Source organism: Scomber scombrus, chromosome 17 (genome assembly GCF_963691925.1).
Source record: "Scomber scombrus chromosome 17, fScoSco1.1, whole genome shotgun sequence".
Lineage (NCBI taxonomy): Eukaryota > Metazoa > Chordata > Actinopteri > Scombriformes > Scombridae > Scomber > Scomber scombrus.
In genome coordinates, this window is record NC_084986.1 from 9,563,216 (window position 1) to 9,582,987 (window position 19,772).

A 19,772-nucleotide genomic window follows, 5' to 3' on the forward strand; every position below is an offset into this window, starting at 1 on the left:
AAAGCTAAACTCATTGCTTTCCAGAAAAGTCCTGGAGATTTATTACGAGAAACGTCTGTTAATATGGAATAATATGACAAATGAATGTTGGACGAACCTAAAGGCAAAACTTGTGGAAAGAAAGTTGTCCAAATAACTTTTATTGAAGTTTGTTGCCTTGAAATGTAGACTTCGTTTATTATTTTATAGTGTGGAATTGAACAGGGTTTGATAACTTGGAAAAATATACATAGGCTATTTACAAGAATATAAATTTAACCATTAAGGTGTGCTTAGTGCACTCGCTTATACTGAAATCCCCTCCTCCCTCCCACAATGTCATTGAAGGGATAGGCCTCTGCATAAATCACCTGTTAACTCGCAGGATCAAAGGTCTTTTATGAGTTATCGCTGGCATTTGCTCAAGCGTTTAGTCATCAGAGGCAGGCGGACAGTGTGCGACCACTTCAACAGCATTCCTCCTCCACGTTAAACCCCAAGTCTGCAAAAAAAACAAAAAAAACACCAGCAAACATGGACAACATGCATGAAACAGTAGATGAGGGAGCTGTGCATGAAGAGCGCCGCGATGGAGCTGAGAGCCCCGATCGAGAGCCCACATGTGAGAGCTCAGGTGAGCAGCTGTGCAGCGAAGTGCAGGTCCACGCCTCTGCGGAGGCTGCGCAAGGCTCGCCGGACTACATGGACACAAGAGACGAGGACAAACACAGCTGCTCGTCCTCTTCCTCTAGCGATGACGATGAGGCCAAACCCGAGAAAGTGGCAGAGGAAAGCGAAGAGGTGAAGGCCGAAGAGGTGAAGACCGAAGAGGTGAAGTCCGAAGAGGTGAAGACCGAAGAGGTGAAGACCGAAGAGGTGAAGACCGAAGAGGTGAAGGCCGAAGAGGTGAAGACCGAAGAGCTACAGAGGGAGCCAGAGCCTGTAGTGGAGGTACAGGTAGAGGAGGTGAATGGTGAGGTGCACTCCGGATCCAGGCGCTCTTCTGCCTCCTCGGCGTCTTCTGCGTCCCCAGGAGACCCGTGCGACGACCCACCGATCCAGCCGAAAACCCTGGAGGAGGATAACGCAGATGATGGGATGCTGATGGCGTACACCCACACCAGTACTGACTCCAGCCCAGAGGAGTCTGTTGAATACAGCCTCGACACTCTGGAGAATGTCAGCCTGGATGAGAGCAGCGCTGCACCAGCAGACCCGAACCAGCCTGGAATCTCCCTGTTTGTCAAGGTAAGAAGAATACAGATCGGCAGTCTCAGCTTCTCTGTTCAGCATGAGGCTTCAAACAAGGCAGCTACAATAAAGTTGGTTTTCAATTACATTAGTGATGAAATCAGCACTGTACATCTGATTTGCCAAAAGGCGTCTCCCTCACCGTACTGAGGTTGGGACATAAAACAGAAGTGGATATTTTAATTCCCACTGGAAGGCATGCGCATGTATTTTATGGTTGATTTAGCCCCTGAAAAAGTTCAGACTAGTTTCATATATTCTAAATTCCTTTTGGAGTGGAGCAAAAATAATTTAGGATTTCAGCCAGCCATGTTACAGCTTAATGATGGCAATTATGACAATAAACCATACTGATAGTATTTCCTACTGTGTTTATTGTCTATACTCAAAATGTCATATCATGATGTTGTATTTTACTTTAAATATAGTTGAGCAGTATTGTAATATAGCATACATGAGATAACATATAATGCAATTTATGGGCAACCCATCCAGTAGTTTAACATTAGTCTGAATTTGTAGACGTGGGTGACATGGACATTTGTTGAAAACCCCCAAAATGTGGTTATGATATAATAATAGGCTCTTCATAAGGAGTTGTATCTAAAGGGTTTCTATTCATTATAATAAAGATATGTGATAGTAATTGTATAACATAATCTCAAGAAGTGGAAATGGCATTTCACACTCACAGTTCAAATCTGAATGAAATGAATCCATTACCTGCTAACAAAACCATCCCTTGTGTTGGTCATATTAAGAACATTCTCTTTAAGAAAAGCACATTTTTAAACATGAAAATCAAAACTTAAACGAAATTGTCTATAAAAAGTTTGACAACATAAAGGTTAAGTGGTGTAAATACTATATTAACTGACACATAGAAAGACAATTATAGCCTATTTATTAGCTAGAGTGATGGTGCATGTGGTTAAGAATTTCTAGTAGTGACTATATTCAGCAATATATTTTAGGCAGAAATGTCACAGAAGCAGCGATCTCTGTGTATCAGGGCCTTTGTTAGTGAATTTAATCTGAAGGCAGTCCGATGTAATAATTAACTCGTTTACTGTAGGGCCATGGAAACCGGGGGTGAACTCCATGCTTGAGCAAATCCTAACTGTGTGTTTTTGCTGCGTCTCTGATAGAGGAAGTGTGTAAGGTGTACTATCAGTACATGCAGGGGTCACTTTGCTGATTGGGAAACAGAGATTGAGACCCTGTAGATTGGACTCAAGGAGTTCTGGCTGAAACCTTTGAAAAACTGGTGAAGTATGTTGTACAAAGTTTAATAGCTGTCCTGTCTTTTTTTTTGCCATTGTCAGATAAAAATGTATGTATGCAATCAAAACAGTGGTGCTACAAATTAAGAAAAATAATTGCTACAATCTGACTCGGATGACAAGTTCTTAAAATAATCCTTCCAACAGTGGTGGGGAGGACTGGAGCAAATTCCAGAAAAAGTATTAGCTTCTAGCTTTGCCAAACCCAACAATATTTTGTTCCTTTTCATGAATATTGCATTATCATAACAACATATTGAATGTTCATTGTAATGACTTTTGCCAAGGGAAAATTGGAAGTAGAAATAATAAATGAGTGTTATGTCTTTTATCAAGTCATACAAAACCTTATTCTTCTAGTCTAGAATGTACCCGTCCTTGCAGCTGACCTTTAGACATGTTCTTGATAATTAGAAACAACTCTGGTGATTTGGGAGTTCGCTGGGAGCCCCAGAGCATTTACACATTTACAGTACAAAAGGACAAGAGCACGTTTTACACACAGATATACTATCTGGATGTCATTATATCACGATTATGATAAACATGGACCATAGTTCACCACGAAAGTGACAACATACTTGGCCCCTACTCCACATACCAGCCCGCCCACCATCCACTATCTGTCCTTTCTATCTGAGTGAATTCAACCATGCAGGCGGATTTCCCAACAGTTCAATCATCAACAATTCCCATAAACTAAACCATGCTGTGCAATAAAAGTAGGGAGGAGAGTTAGGAGATCATCTGTCTGTGCTGAAAGCTTACGAGACCCCTCCCCTGCTCTCCGTGATAAAGGAAGCCACTATAGAATAGGCTTCACCTACGATCACAGAGGGTCATTTAAACCAAATGTTTCTATCTTATACAATAACATGGCAAACTATGTCCAATATAACACTTGCTACATAAGATGATCTAGTAGTCATTGTGAAAATTTGGACGACCGTAATATCATGTTCGTTATGCATCACAGAGAGAATGAACAAAATGTAAATAATTCTTGTACTGAAAAGATTATGGGGTCGTAGCAAGAGTGGAGAAGAGTTCAAACACTCCCTCCCCACCTTGGCTCCGGAAAGATACAAAATATCTGTTACTGTTTGATTTGTGGGTGAATCATTAGCCCAGCAAGTCAGTGATTTGAGCTTCTTTTTTTCCTCAAGAGGACATACAAACCATTTCTTCTCAACCTTTGGAGATTTTATTACCATCAAGGAATTTCGAAATCCTTAAATGAATAGTTTGAACATTTGGGAAATAAACTTATTCACCCATTTCACTCTTGATAGTGCTGTTATATAATCTGCCAAAAGGTGTGAAGAATTTCTTAGCATTTGGATGAATCCAGGCTAAATATCTCCCCCTGTTTCTAGTCTTTATGCTAAGATTAAACTAACTGGCTACTTGTACAGTATTTACCAGGTAGATGTGAGACTGGCATCGAACTCTTCCTCTATCTCTTGGCAAGAAAGCAAATAAGCATATTTCCTAAATTTAGAACTACCACCTTAATGATAATGAAGATCTGCTAAATGTATTGTCCTCTGAAGTCTATGGTGGGGAAAGATGCAGAAAATATGGAGAGAAGTCATTATCATGTATTGTTTTCATCATGTTCTTACTGTGAGGCCTATTGAGACTTTGATTAAGGTCTACATAAATCAACTCAACTCCCCCAAAACCTAAAATAACTCATTTAGAAACAAACTCAACAGTTTCCATCATGAACACTGATGATGAACTCTTTCTTCCACATTCACGCCAGTAATTGGCCTGTGCTGCATGTTGGTAGGACTGCCAGGAGAGGGGGCTGCTCTATAAATAGAAACAGTAAAACAAAAAGAGAAAAATTAGCTCTAGCCTCCCCATCTTTTTTTTTCTTCTCCGTCTGTCTTTCTGCCTTTATCTGGCTTGCAGATTCTCAGTTGAGTAATTTTTTGGGTACATTTCCCAATATATCTCTATGCCTTTCCTAGAGAGGAAATTAGTGAGTGCCACTTAAAGTGTGCTGATGAAGATTTTCTCACAGTCACCCTATATAGCCCCTTTTCTTCAATTCATGCATTAAAAGACAGCCATCAATAATTTATGCAGGAGTCTTCTCCCACTGGTGATCAAATATAGCCTGACTTATTCTGCCGGAGTCCAGCAAGTGTGAGCACGGATTAAGTATGAATGCTGCTGCTCAGGCACTCACATACTGACACAGATAGCCACAGAAACTCAAAGTGACACAAAAATATCATCCGTCCTTTTTTTTTTTCGGAATTTAATAAGATTGAGAGTGGTGATACAAAAGTTTTCTGATGTGTTTTTAGAAAGATCTTATGGGGGCAAAGTGAGGTTATCAAAGTTGGAAGAGAGATAAGAGATGATGAGATGGAGGAGGGGGTGGAGGGATGGGGGGATGAGGTATCAGTGTTGGGAAGAGAGAGAGATGGGGCTCCACCCCCTGGTATAGACTGACACCTGTTTTCTACTTTGTGTCAGTGAGAGCTTGCTGTGCTCCCCATCTGTGTCTAAATCAGAGCGTGTGGCTGTACCTGCCACCTGGTTCGACTCTCAGCCTCTCCTGCAGGACATGAACAACGAAGACAACTGCCTCTACAAGACCAGAAATTGATGGAAATCTTGAATTGGGGACTTGAAACTGAGGGGGAACAGAACCAAGACAGCTTCTTTAGGGTGTGAGGGGATCACTGGACAATCTCAGTGGGATATCTCAGCTTTTTTCCTCTTTTTCTAGAGGATGTAGACCTCTAAGGATTATTAAAGGACTGTAGTTTAGAAAAAGAAAAGGTGACAGCCAGAACCAAGCACCATGTCCGCTAACGGTCAAGACAGAGACCCTGATATCGAACTTTTTGTCAAGGTAAGACAGAGACAGAAGTATTCCAGTGTATTTTAAAGTTCAGTTTTGATGAAAGATAGAGGCAGTATAACAGTAGGATTTTCAGTGTAGTATCAGTACCGCTATGTGTTGTGGAAAGTCCATGTAACCCAATAGTAGAGGTAGAGTTACAGCACTGGCACACTGTGCTCTGTTGACCCAGGATTGTTGTGACAGTGACAGCTTGCATCAGGCACTGCTGTGGTACCATTACTTCATCTCATAAATACGATGCAGTCACACTTTTATATAGCCTGAATTTGCATTATGTAATTCGCTAAGATGCTGTTTTTAGATTTTATTTAGCAGTGCATGGTGGGATAATTCTCTTGGAAATTAAAGAAAGTAATTTTTCTTTAGTCACATCACACTAAATCAAGTATTCCTGGGATTATTTTGGTCTGCAGCTGCAAGTGCCACCGTTAGCCGATACAGCCGTGTTGTTTTGCTCTCTATGGAGGCCCCCTGAGAAACGTTAGAGCCAGATGAATGTACCTAAGACAGGTGAAGTGGTAGCTTCTGTGATGTGCTGCCTGGATGCACTGACCCAATTAGACAATGTGAAGGCTGATTTCAGCCAATCCAGCTCCTAGGAAACCGATCAGCTTGGTAACTGAAAGTTCAACAGCACTGACAAAATGTTCAGCTTGCATCACCATTCACAATATTCCTCTGTTAGACAGAAAGATACTGTGATAGATATTTTGATCTCTCAATACAACTCAAACTTAATCCGCAACATATGTTTTGTTTTACGTTTGGCTAGAAGTTCCAAACTGTTGCTATTTTAATAAATGTTTTGCTAAATGCAACCCAGCTTACTATTGGCTCTATTAAAGTGACATGTACATCCACTCTGATGCACAAATCTTGCATTTAGAGTGATTTCCATAGTAGCTGCAATGCTGATAATATTTTTTCCTGCCATCTGAGATGTGACCTAGATGGACAGAGATTAATCCTGCATGGCTGCACCTCCTTTAACGCCCTCATCCCCACACAGAAGTTACAGACAACCTGTTCAATATGTCATTTTTGGGTTATTGAAGCATTCTGTGGACTGCTGTTCTTTTTTTTCCACTTAAGGGGCAAAAATATCTAAATATATTTTAGAAAAGCATGAAGCAGCATTAGCTACTCAATTATAACTCTGATAAATAACTTACTGATGCAAGAGACTGACCTGTAAAACATAGTTTGCCTACAATTTTCTTCAAAGAAGCGGAAAAATGTCATTGTGTTAGTCATTTGTAATGTGATAAAAATCAGAAGTTTATGAATTCTAACAATTGTAGTGGCTTGCTGTAATGAAGCTCAGGAATTTGGAGAACATGGTACTTATTGGACAAATTGCACAAGTTCAGTTTAATAAAAAAACATTTAAATAGCTTCCATAAAGTGCTTTAGATAGGAAAACTGCACACTGCAATTGGAACAGCAACATATAATTTACTCCAATTATTACTCTGAGCCTCGTTATCTGATCTTTCTGCTGAACTGCATTTGTAGCGATGAGTTGAAAGAGTTAATGACCAAATATTGCAGCATTAATGCATTACAAACAATTTTATATACACAAGGAACACAAAAACATTGAAGGAATTGTTTTGTATAAACTGTCTCGGTAATACATTTTCTTTAAAATGTGTGGTAAGATACATATGTGATGGATTATATGAAGCAGCATTGCATCCCTCTCATCATCAGATCACTCAGCAGCTCCAAGCACTCATGTGCCTGCAGGCCTGCAGTTGTGTGAGACGGGCTTTTGTCCTCCATGTTCTAGATGTTGATTGGCTATTATCTGCTGTGTATTGTGTTACCACTGTGCCGCTGAGGCTAGCCATAACAATGCACTGACAGAAGCATCACATGCACTCGGGCAGCATGACAGCACTGAGCATCAATGGCTGGCGTGCATACAGTTGGCTCAGCTACTTTTAGACAGACATTTCTGTTTTCTGGTTTTTGCTAGGAGCGGTGCACAACTGGGCACGTGTGCTGTGGGTGCTCACAAAGTTTTTTTTGCATTTTTGTAACATTGTAGTATCATCAATTTGAAGATGTTTACTCTAAAGATAGTAAACATGGAATTAATTTGTTTCCTTATAAATCATGGGCTCTGATCATCTTATCATATCCAATATTTATGTACTTTTGTGCATAATAATATTTTAGCTCACTGTATTAAGTTTCCTTGATATATAATAAACACAAGCATGCACATACAGAAATTCAGCTGTGGTCTCTTGTCACACAATATTTTCCCCCCCAAATTATTAGATACTCTAATTCAAATAATTAAATGAGGGAGACTCACTCCACTCATCAAATCTCTGCTCAACTTGCTGACCTTGTGGTCATTGCACTTATTTTGCTGTGTGTTGTTGGTCTCTCTGGAACTGCAGGCCTGCAGGTCTGACCCTGCACTCTGTGCCCCGGTGGTCAGTGAACCAGGTGATGGAATCACTATGTATAATTCAGCTGGGCCAGCGGATCAGGTGTCACTGTGCTCTGCTGTGTATCCGTACGTGCCGACACTCGATCTCACTGCATGTACACAAGCACATGATGGAGAGGAAGTGATTCTGTCAGTTGTGTTGCAGTCTGGAAAAAATTACAATTTGGATGTTTGGTTGTTTTCATGCTGCATCCTCAATAAAGAATGTGCCATTGATGAGCTTATTTCAATAACCATTTGCATAAATGCAAAGCTAACAGGCGAAAAATACGTTTATTTTCTTCTTTTTGGCATTTGGTAAGACGCTTTCACCTGACAGCACCAATGTGTTGCTTATGTTACATGTACATACATCTACGTGGAAACTATTAAGAACAAGTAGAATATTACTGCCTGGTTATAATGCTGGAGTGTAGATTTGCTTCTCTGTCCTTATCATCAGTCTGCAACTTAGGTTTAAGGATGACGTAAGTATGTGTGTTTGCGATAACACTTGTACAACCCATGATGCTTCTCTCAAGAACCAAATAAAGGTTAAGATAATCTAATCCAAATATGAATTAGTATTTGATTGTTAGTATCAAGGTTGCAATCTTGTGACCTAAGCGTCACACATTTTCCCAACAGCTCTCCTTTTGAAAAAAGCTGCAAGATGTTTTAGCAAGCAGGGTGACCATCCTTTACTGTAAATCTGTGACCTGAAGCAAGATATTTAATCCTTTCTAGTTTTCAGGAGTTCAGATCTGAAGCTCAGCCCATGCTCCGACCACTTTGTAGAGGATTCTACAGATGAAGAGAGCTTTACATAAATGAGCACAAAATGGAACATAACAGAATCATCTGCAGAGTATATTGCAGTCCTGCAGCCTTACATTAATGACTCGTATTCATTTGTAAAACTATTTGTTGAGACCTTGTCCACAAGGTTTTCATTTAACGCTATCATCATTTTTCAGACGATAGCTGCTTCTGACGTGTTTTTTGTCATCTCGTGTGTGCAGGCAGGCAATGACGGAGAAAGTATCGGCAACTGTCCCTTCTCTCAGCGCCTCTTCATGATCCTCTGGCTTAAAGGAGTGGTGTTCAACGTCACCACCGTTGACCTCAAGAGGTTAGGATACCGGGTTGTAAGCTCCCAACACAAAAACACATTTATGCACTCGCTTGGTTCCTCATGGCACACTGCTCTTCATGTGTATTCTGCAGGAAGCCAGCGGATCTGCACAACCTGGCCCCGGGGACGCACCCTCCTTTCCTGACCTTCGACGGCGAGGTCAAGACCGATATCAACAAAATCGAGGAGTTTCTTGAGGAAACTCTCTCTCCTCCGAAGTAATTCAACAGGACATTTTTACAACACATAGTTTACAGTATCAGATTATATCACTGACTACACACGCTGCTCTTGGCTAGATTTATTTTGTTTCAGCAGCACTGTTGAAAGGGCAGGAAACATTTCAGGCCAATAAAAGATGAATATGTGCTGTTTTTGAAGAGGACTGATGTCAGCGGATATGATGCATATAACTTTGTTGTTTATGGTGGTTATAAATCTAGGTATACATTATGTGTGTCTCAGGTGTTTTTTGCACACCGGTGGTGCAAAATAATTTCAATCTTGAAGACTAAACTAAATTAAAGGATATAAAATGAGAATTCATCCTGTTTTGGAAAAGGCAAGACAGCTACATGTTTTTTTTGTGATTGTCATTCCCAAAGAAAGTTAGAGCCTGTGAGTGAGCACTTGCAGAGAAAAATGTCAGATTAACTAAATCTTTCTTTTATTGCCTGTAAAGTTTTTTACATTATAAATGGACTTTAGTGTGAGAAAGCTCAGGGGGTGGGCGGCCAACTCGGTGTGAGTGTGTGTAACATGTTTTCAGTCTGAGCTGAGCTCCAGCCCAGGTGTTAATGCTATCCAGATGGTTTGGTCTGCGTCTCTGACTGTGTCTCCTGCCTCTGTCCCCCGTCTGCTCAGGTATCCCAAACTGGCGGCCAAGCAGAGAGAGTCGAACACAGCTGGAAATGACATCTTCGCCAAGTTCTCAGCCTACATTAAGAACACCAAACCAGAGGCCAACGCTGGTGGGCTGCTCATTTTGTGCCATTTACACTCACAGGCACACACTCTGTAGAACAAGACAAAAAAATATATATGACTGCCATTATCACATTCCTCCACTAGGTAGTAGCAGAGTCCAGTGTTTGAGGCTTTTGACTCATTGAGTTTGTTTTGCTGCCCCCTAGTGAGATTATTAAGTGCCAGCAAGAACAACTCTTTCCCTTCTACACTGAAGTATCCAAAGGTTGTGAACATAGGGTCATGCATATGTATAGTTTTGATTTTGTCACTTACCCTGTACAAATATTGTATCCAGGCTTATGTGTGTTTATGTATTGTGTCTTTAGTGCTAGAGAAAGGTTTGAGCAGGGCCTTGAAGAAGCTGGATGACTACCTGAACAGCGCCTTGCCTGATGAGATTGATGCAGACAGTATGGAGGAGGAGAAGGGCTCAAACCGAAGCTTCCTGGATGGGAACGAGTTCACTCTTGCAGACTGCAACCTGCTGCCTAAACTGCACATAGTCAAGGTAAAGAGGGAGCGTACACACAAAAAATACTGGGTAACACTAAGAAAGAGATGATTATTTGACTTATATTGTCTTGGATGTGTTTGGATTGATACAGACCCATGTTTAAGGCTATAAATCCTCTCATAAACAGCAGTCCTGGGTCTAATATGAAAAATAAATTAATATCACAGGCTACCTACCAAAGGCTCAGGTTAGCACAGGGTGAGTTAAACTGATACAAAGCTTTCATATCGTACAGAGCAACAAACAAACATTAAAGTAGGATTTCTCTGTTAATACTGATAATTATTTTTCTATGATTACACTGACACAGCCATGAGGGCATCAAGTTTATCAGAATGTCTTTTACTACAGAGCAGTTTTGCCCTTTCTCCCTTAACCTGACAGCACCCGATCACATATTAAATTAAACTTCTATTCTTTTATCTGTGTAACATGACTGACAAGTTAATAGTTTAACATTGAACAATTAGACTTAAACTAACAATTGACCACACAAAAAGCATGGCCCAGTGTAAAGGGAGAGGAGCAACCTATTCACACACCCCAAAAGACACAGCATGTTTAATCACACAAACATCATGGCTCTAGAGATGGTCATGTTAGTTGATTGGCCGGCCTACTGCTCTGGGCCAAACTGAAATGTCTCAACAATGGAGGATTGATTACCATGACAGACAATAATGGTTCCCAGAGGATGCATACTAATGACGTTAGTGATCCCCTTTCTTTAACTCTAAAACCACCCTTAGGTTCATTTTATTTATTCAATTATTTTTGTGGAGTGTGTTCACAACTATTGGATGGATTACCGTCATATGTGGTACAGATATATTAATGGTTCCCAGAAGAGGACTCCTAATTACTTTTGTGATCCTCTGACTCTTCCTCTAGTGCCACCAGAAGATCATAGTCTCTGTCACTGTGAAATGTTTCAACATCTGCTTATGGATTAACAGAAAATTAGGAACAGACATATGTGGTTCCTAGACAATGTAACCCCAATAACTCCTGTGATCCCTTAACTTGTCATCTAGTGCCATCATCAGTCAACATTTTTTTGTCCAGTATTTGACCAGTAATATGCAAAACTAATGACATTCCTGTCATCTTCTGCTCATTAACCTGAACATTTACTACATAGAAAAAAACCTTCAGGGTTGTTGAAAATAATTCCTCCCCTAATTTAAAAGCTGTTGATAAGGCATGCGGAGAAAATGTAAATTGAAACACCTCATAACAAAATAACTCAAAGAATTCTCTGAACATAACAAATTGCTGATACATATTGATTGTATTTGAGTTCTTAGGGGTCAATTGTAAATGTGTGACTAGATAAATTTAGTTTACTTTAAGTTTAGTTTAATTCATGTTAAACTTTTCCTTCTTTTCTAGGTTGTTGCTAAGAGGTACCGTAACTACGACATCCCCTCAGAAATGACGGGGGTGTGGCGGTACCTGAACAACGCCTACACACGTGACGAGTTCACTAACACCTGTGCCGCCGACTCTGAGATCGAGACCGCCTACAAAGACGTGGCGAGGAGACTGGCCAAGTAACTCGGTTGCTGACCCAAGCTGAAACAAAAAAAAATTAGCAACACACTGCACAAAAACATCACTTTCAAACATGCATGTGACTGTCCTCTTGAGTTTTCATCAGTGGCATTTTCAGGAGCCTGCGATTTTTCACTGTCACAATAAAAAGGTCAGATGTTGGAGTCCCTTCGGCGCAGATGTCTGCGTTGAAGGATGGCTCATGTTGCTTTGCAACTCCAGATGTGATGGATTTCAGAGATTCAGTACATAGTGTATATGGTTTTGCAATCACAGAAACAGACATGGCAAAAGAGAAGTGGAGCGGAAGATAAATCAAGCACATTTAACTTTATTCACAAGTTCCAAACCAGATTTAAATTCTGCTGCTGTGACATAACACTTTTCAACTCAAACATGATTGTGTCTGTCTGTATTTATTTCTCATAACACAAAGCTCCCTTTCATACGTACTCCACCGGTCCACACGGCCAAACATTTTACTAGCTGCTGATGTCAGGGTCGTTCACTTTATTTATTCCTAAGCCCACAGAAGTCTAGTCTGACTCCAGTGTTTATTATTGAGCTCTGGCTCCCGGGAGACACCTTGATTCATCTACGATTGATGACTGATGCTAATTGTTTGCTGAATATGACTGTTGCAATCTGCAGATTCATTTTGATTGTCATTCAATTGGTGTTGCTGTAGTAGTTTTGTTTCCTTGAGCTTAACATTTCTTTAAAAAATAAATCACTCCTGCTTATGTAAGATTGATTTTAAGAGAAAGCCTTAGAGGATTAATTTAAGAAATACTTTGATATGCTCAATGACGTTAGTACAGAGAGAACAAAAATTAGCTGACGAGGGCATCTGTAGCTCAAAATGAAGCTTGCTTCTGAGTTGTTTGCATGCATGAATCTCTTTCTGTGTTGATATGTGTTGCTGATATAGAGCTTCTTTTTAAGATATGAAATACCAGCTGCCTCAACTATGTGCCTTTATTTGGAAGTATCAAAAATCTATGCCAATGTCACTGATGGACTCATTATGAAAAATGTATCGCAGCCAGAGCTGAGACATTAGTTTTGCCTTGAGCTATTAGTGTTCAGTCTAGGTATTGATTTTGTCTTAAGTTACACATGATATTATGGATGGAGAGAGTATTTATTTAGCAGCCCAATCAGGCCTGATTAGGTAGAGCCATTAGTGCTGCGATGAAAAGCGTCTTCCAGGCCAGGTCCACAATGGTCAGGAGCCCTGCCCTCCAGCCCTTCATCAAAGAGACATTTCCTCCGCTCTGAGGAGTCGATCAACATCCAGAGCCTAAAAGTTCAAGTTCAAAAGTTTCATTGTCCACGCAGAGGAGGATGGAAATTTGTCTTGGGGCTTATCGTCTTTGGCTTGATGTCAGGCTGCAACTATAGCGAGACTTCCTTGAAGAACCATAAGGCTCTTGTGTGGTTTGGACAAACATATGATATGAAATTGGAGCATGATGACTGAGAGGCTTGCTCATTGCGAAGCTCTACAAATAAAATAATATTTTCACAGATCTGCTTCTGCCTTTTCTTTTCCCGCTAGGTGATCAATCAACACTGATACTCTTTAGGTTGTCATGAAGACAGAGGTGAACGGTTTTGACTGAGTGATACCAAAGGTGCCTGGATCCTGGTCCTGAAAAAGGTTAAGTGTGCCTGACTGAGTTGATCAAATCCAGTGGTGCAGGTCTGTTTCTTCATCCATAACAGCAAGAGAAAGAGACTGAGGAAGAGAGAAAGAAGGAGAGAGAGAGAGTGATGACCGTTGACAGGCTTAAATAGAGGCTTCCATGCCAGGGATCAAACGCCATCCCTCTTCTCCACTCTCTCATTAAGACGGAAAACCCGAGCGCCGCCATCCGATCTGTCTCCATTTTTCCTCAAAGGAGTCTAACTTGAAAGATCTGCGCCTGTCGGATTTACAATGGTGGGCGAATGGTGTTTACTGAGACACGGCCTTGCCAGAAACAACAGTCAAAGAAAATAAATGGAGCCTGCCTAGTGTTTCCACAGAAGTAAGGAAATATGGAGCGAGACTTGTGCCTTGCTGTTTGGTAATTAGTACCTAAACATCCCTGTCCTTGGATCCCATCGCTCACATCCAACATTTCTGCAAGCTGGATAATATACAGTGGAGCATTAACGTCAAACACGTCTGGTCATGGGGCCTGGCACGCCACATTAATCTGTTATTACACTCCCAGTGGATCTACCAGTCGCTGGCCTTGGCCACCGTAGCACAGTCCATATAGGCTGACAGGGACTCACACACAGCGTACTTTTATAGCCAGGTTTAGTAAACCTTCTCAGCTCAGGCATAAATTGTGTAAATTGAGTCTTGCTTTGAGACCTGAGCTGATTAAAACAAACTGGTGCATTTGACGTGTGAGGACCTACCAGAAACAGACCTGTGATCCAATTAAGGGCCAGACCCATAGTGTAAGAAATACTGCCATGTAGACCTCAATGCCCCATGCAAGTACAAGTCAAATTTAGCCGCTGCTTACCATAGATATTGCACCCATGAGATGGACACACATGTTTCAGCCTGAGGTGAAGTTTGATTTTACCTCATACTGTCTCGCTATTTTAGAAGAAACGCTACTTAGTTCATATGTTATACTTGTAGTTTAACTTCAATAGCAGCAGAAAGGGTTTCGTTTGTTTTGTAATGTCATACAGCTTCCCCTGCTATACTTTGGATTTTTTCTTTTTTTTCACTGATGGGAATGTTTTGCAAGTATGAAGCCATAACTTACTGATTAAAGTTGAGCGATCACCGAAGTTAATACAATTCATCCTAAGAGGGGCATGATCATTTGTACCAAATCGAATGGTTATCCATCAAATAGTTGTTGAAACATGGCATTTAAAATTAAAAATGTCAACCTCATGGTAGCACTAGTGGAAAAGTCATGGTATCCTTAAAGTCAGGCGGATTCATCCTCTGGGCACCATGAATGTCTGTACAAGGTTTTCTGGAAATCAATCCAATAGTTTTTGAGATACTTCAGTCAGGACCAAAGTCGTGCATCAACCAACCAATCAACAGAACGATCAATAGATATAGAATAATTTATTTTAAAATATTCAAAGCCATTGACCACTGAAATACTCCTTCCATTTACTATTATTGTTTGGTTATTGACTGACATGTGACATCAACATCAGCCTATTCAGAAGGTGACAGCTGATGTCCTACTGGCCTAAAGGGGGAAGTGTCTAATCAGAGCACGGCTGACATCGACAGTAACCATGTCATAACAGGAGATTGTGTTTAAAAGAGAGACAGAGCTGCAGAAGACGAGTCCTCATCTCTTCTACTCCGAGACAGAGAGTAAGTAAAAGAGTATCAAATTCTCAGCAGGTCCCCCAACCCTCCTCCGCTCGCCTGCCCTTGGAGGTTTGAGTGACTTGTGGTGAAGCTTGATGGGGATTATTGATCTGCCTGGCGCGCGCCTGCGGTTTCGGCGTAAGACTGACGACCTCACCAGAGAGAGTTCTTGGCACACTCCAGCCCCTGTCTTAGATCACTAGAAGAGCTGTGAGGCTGGGACAGGCCTGTCGTGGCCTGAAGTGTGGACTGTTCGAGCTCAGAGCCAGGTGATCAAGACATTTTTCTGTGTATTTAAATAATCAGGCCTAAATTTAGGCAGAAGATAACAATAAACATATCTGATTGGGTTTTTGGAGAGGAGACCATGTAGCTGAAATGAGTAACCATGTCTGCAGACAGCAGAGCCCAGGGGTATTTATGCTCTTGGTTAGATTTACTGGTTAGAGTTTCAGTTCCAGTTGTGAACCACATGAAATAATCCATGGTCACTGAAGAAGGATGTGGACACTGTGCTAATTATGCGAGATGATGATGTCAGGTATTGATACCTGCTAGTGAGCCAGAACTTTTCCCCTCCATGCTGTGTTCCAATGTATATAACCACACTGTGGTGGCCACACTCGCTATACGACCACACTCACATCCACATGTCGGACATGTCTGGATCCTCAGCAGCCCTCACACATCCGCACTGTCAGGCGAGCGAACACTTTATCATTCATAGTTGTAAATCATCGCTCTGCCTGCAGGAAACACGCAGCATTTTATTTTCCAGTCATAAACCATAAAACCTGCCTCTAACACGAGTTATGATCCTTGGAGACAGAGAGGATGAATGTCTAAAGCAGAACCAGACACTATGGCGGGCATCCTTCATCCCGTGTTCGCCTGGCATACCCCAGATGGCTATGGTCGTTTGGTGGATTTTCCAAAAAGCCCAACATGATCTAAATGTCACCAGGGTTGTATGTCATTCAGCAGTGAACTGGATCCCTGTAACTGCTCTGAATTACCAGTCCATTAGTCTTCAATTAACACTCGCCTGATAAAGTTTTAACAGCCCTTCATCTGACAGGAAGAACACATAGAGCGCCTTCATGCTTGGTTTCACTTGAAGATGGGGCCCCTGCCCAAATTTTTGAAATTTTATTGCCTGGCTGAAACCTATGGAAAAGGCCTGTTTTGCATGAATATTTGGCACAGAGCTGAGGTTTATCCTGTCTTATGTTCTGTACACTCGCTTGTGCTGCAACAGTTTGCCATTTTTTGACAGTTGAGATGGTGTATAATTTGAAACACTGACATGAAGCGGAGGCCTTCGACAAAGAGGCCTTTTGTTTGTGTGTTTGGTCGCTGTCCATGGTCCTGACACTTGCGTTTTCACAGTAATTCCTTTTTTCAGGCGGTGTGGCCAGTATCAGATTGCATAATCTGAAGTGGCAGAACTCATTAAATGTAGACATTTTACGTTTCATAAGTGCACTTTCCTCCGAGCCGCGTTTCACTTAGCAGCAAAATGGTTTCATGGAATCGAATGTTTCCAAAGCAGGGTAAAGACGCAGGCATGCTTTAATCTAGTGATGAATGGATTCTGGTGCAGGATGTCAGGCTGCCTTACAACGCTGACCTACCATGTCTGTGAGGTTCTTGGCTGCTGTCTGGATGCAGCATGCCTGCCAATTGATAATTTCTTTTATTACAGGTCAAAAGACAAGTCATTGTTTACAACCCCTTTCTGTGAGGGTGAGCAATTTTTCATATCTGGCATTCACTCACAAAAAGTCTTGTACGGGCCGAAGTCTGCAATGACAAAATGTGAGGTGTTGGAACTTTAGTAGGTCTCTGAGTACCACTAACATAATAAGCGCTATTTGGCCACATCCAGCCTGCTTTTGGCTGTAGAGAGGACCGTATGGGTGGGCCCCTCACCCCAGTCCCTAAGGTTAAATAAAAAAAAGCCACTAGAGTGCGCCAAAGTACACAGTTATTGTTGACTCAGTTTGAATTTCTCCTGGACTAGGACGGTAGTTGCTCAATTACAATCAGATCGTATTAAGATCAATTTTGTGTATTTTACAGTGGGCATGGGGGATCTAAAAGATGGTCTACCTCTAAGACATTTAGGTGGCCTGTTGCCACTTGTTAAACTCAGATGACATCAGATTAGAGAGGTTCACTGAGGTCAGGGCTTCATGCTCATTCAACAGTCAGGGCCTATGCTAGAGAGCCCCCTGCCATGAGTTTATCTCAGGCCCAAATGAGAAATCAAGACACATTCCTGTGTAAGGGCAGAAAAGAACAGTGGAAACACACACACTCACACAAACACACAAACACACACACACACACACACACACACACACACACACACACACACACACACACACACACACACACACACACACACACACACACACACACACACACAGCCTTCAGCCCGGTTAGTGGAGACAAAAACATAGGAAGAGATATACAGCTCTGTGAGTGGTATGAGACCCCTGAGGATCACTTCCCGCCTGAGCTGCTCCTCTGAAACGTTTGTAGAGGTCAAGTAAACAGTTTGTATTGGGCTGTCAGCTGTGTGTGTGTGTGTTTGCACAGTCAGCTGAATGGAGTGGTTTTGTCTCCTCATAAACTCCTGTTTGTATTCCTCTCTGTTGATTGCACAATTGCATAATATTATAAGGAATGGAGTGCGGTATGCTTTGTGCTGCTTCTGCAGACTACTCACAACCTGGTATAAAAATCAAGAGCACATCATCGCTGGCATCATGTTCAACCACCAAATTTAACAAGGACGAGAACTCTATACCAACCCTGTTAAGTCAGTCTGCCTCGGTGCTGCTGCGTCTCCCGTGCATGCAGGACATTATGCTAATTTCTCTGGGTGTCTGGGTCCCGTTGCTCCTCCGGAGTTCATTATTATAATTGCTAGACATGGCTGAGAACGCTGAGAATGTGAACCTGAAACCAGCGGGAGCTTTTTCCACGCAATCTATATTCAGGGAAATCCCGAGAATGTTCCCAATCTGAAACCTTAAAAAAACACATGGGGATAGTGGAGCCCTCCCTTCTCTCTCGTTCAGCGTGTGTACGTGTGTGTGTGCGCGCACACTTAGATTGGTTCTATTATGTCTTGGAATAATGTAAAACAGCTTCCCTGGTTCTCCCTGTCTCTGATCCTGTCTCCATCTCTCTGGTTTCCCAGTGTACCTTTGAAATGAAGCCATGGCAGTGGCAGTGGCAGTAGTAGTCTGGCTGAGTGTGCCGGGGCCCCAGCCTGCCTCAAGTCCCCGTCCAAAGACAATGTTGGTGCAGACGGAGCGGCAGACCAGAGATGACACCGCTGAATAAGCTTCCTTCTTGCAACACTCTCTGAGATCTGCTTGTTAGCTGTTACAGAGAAGATTAAACGCGTGATGACACTTGTGCATGTTCTTGTTGAATTAAGAGTGTGGTTGATGGTGGCCCTTTAAATTTAAATTGAGTTTAAACTGTGATTTCAGTGGAAAGAGGAGATTAACAGGAGAATTTAAGTTACAAAATTCCTATTTTATTCTTAAAATAAACAAAATGTACAATCACAATGCCAATTTCACTCACTGTTGTCAGGTCTGTTTGTCCCTTTAAAGAAAACAAAAACAAAAACAAAAAACAACACTCACCTTATGGAACACCTTTATGAAACGTACCAGTTTAAATTTCCTGACAAGTGTTCATGAGAGAAGAAGCATAACAATAGACATAACAAGTCAACTTTATATAAGAGCAGGGTAAAAGTACGGTTCCTGGATATCATACATGTTGATCATTAAATAATACAAGGTCAGCATCTTTGATGACAGTTTGTATGCAACATTTAACCAAGAGGAAAAAAAGAAAGGATGGACCTCTTGTTTTCTGGAAAAAAACAACAAACGAACAAAAAACACAACACAAACAAAAGCAGATGAGGACAGAATGAGATGTCAGTGCTGCGATGATGTGTAAACAGTTTTTAAAAGACCATTTCCTGTTCAAAGTTGGAAAGAAAGAAAGGACTTAAAATAAATTCCCACAGATGTGCATAGTTACCGTGGAGACACTGAGTAAATTTGTAATTGGAAAAAAGCTATAAAATCACAACAATCTAAAAGGTTTTTATTTGCTTTCTTATGTTACACTGTAACAGCAAAAACACTTTTCGTTTGGGCTGAAGCAGTCGGGGAAATGTAGTGTGACATGTTCAATTCCATTAACTGAGTTCTGAACATCCTCTGCAGAGACGGGAAAAGAGGCACTGCGTGCAAACCTTCAATGAAAAGCTTGAAGTCTGATCCTTGGACAGGGCCATGTTTTTCTCAGCTTTTTAAAATTGGGTTATTATATTACCTACATGCACTGAATATCATATTGTATG

General features: G+C 41.3%; 1 protein-coding gene across 4 annotated transcripts; it reads left to right on the top strand.

Moving 5' to 3' along the window:
• Positions 1 to 398: 398 nt before the first annotated feature.
• On the top strand, positions 399 to 13,548 carry clic5b (chloride intracellular channel 5b). 4 transcript variants are annotated; one of them, XM_062437819.1, is made up of 7 exons: positions 399 to 780; positions 841 to 1,227; positions 8,869 to 8,978; positions 9,074 to 9,199; positions 9,846 to 9,952; positions 10,277 to 10,458; positions 11,857 to 13,548. In XM_062437819.1, exons 1-7 carry the CDS (start codon positions 514 to 516, stop codon positions 12,019 to 12,021), a joined length of 1,344 nt encoding a protein of 447 aa, XP_062293803.1. In that variant the 5' UTR covers positions 399 to 513; the 3' UTR covers positions 12,022 to 13,548. The 4 variants fall into 4 exon arrangements, with proteins under 4 accessions (XP_062293803.1, XP_062293802.1, XP_062293805.1 ...); XM_062437818.1 differs by having other exon boundaries at positions 399 to 1,227; XM_062437821.1 differs by lacking the exons at positions 399 to 780; positions 841 to 1,227 and adding an exon at positions 2,389 to 2,502.
• Positions 13,549 to 19,772: the final 6,224 nt, after the last annotated feature.

Bases quoted from the DNA above. Each gene is read 5' to 3' on its own strand.
- clic5b (XM_062437818.1), top strand. From the start codon at position 514: ATGGACAACATGCATGAAACAGTAGATGAGGGAGCTGTGCATGAAGAG. The intron at 8,979-9,073 runs GTTAGGATACCG...TGTATTCTGCAG, and splicing joins ACCACCGTTGACCTCAAGAG to GAAGCCAGCGGATCTGCACA. The intron at 10,459-11,856 runs GTAAAGAGGGAG...CTTCTTTTCTAG, and splicing joins CTAAACTGCACATAGTCAAG to GTTGTTGCTAAGAGGTACCG.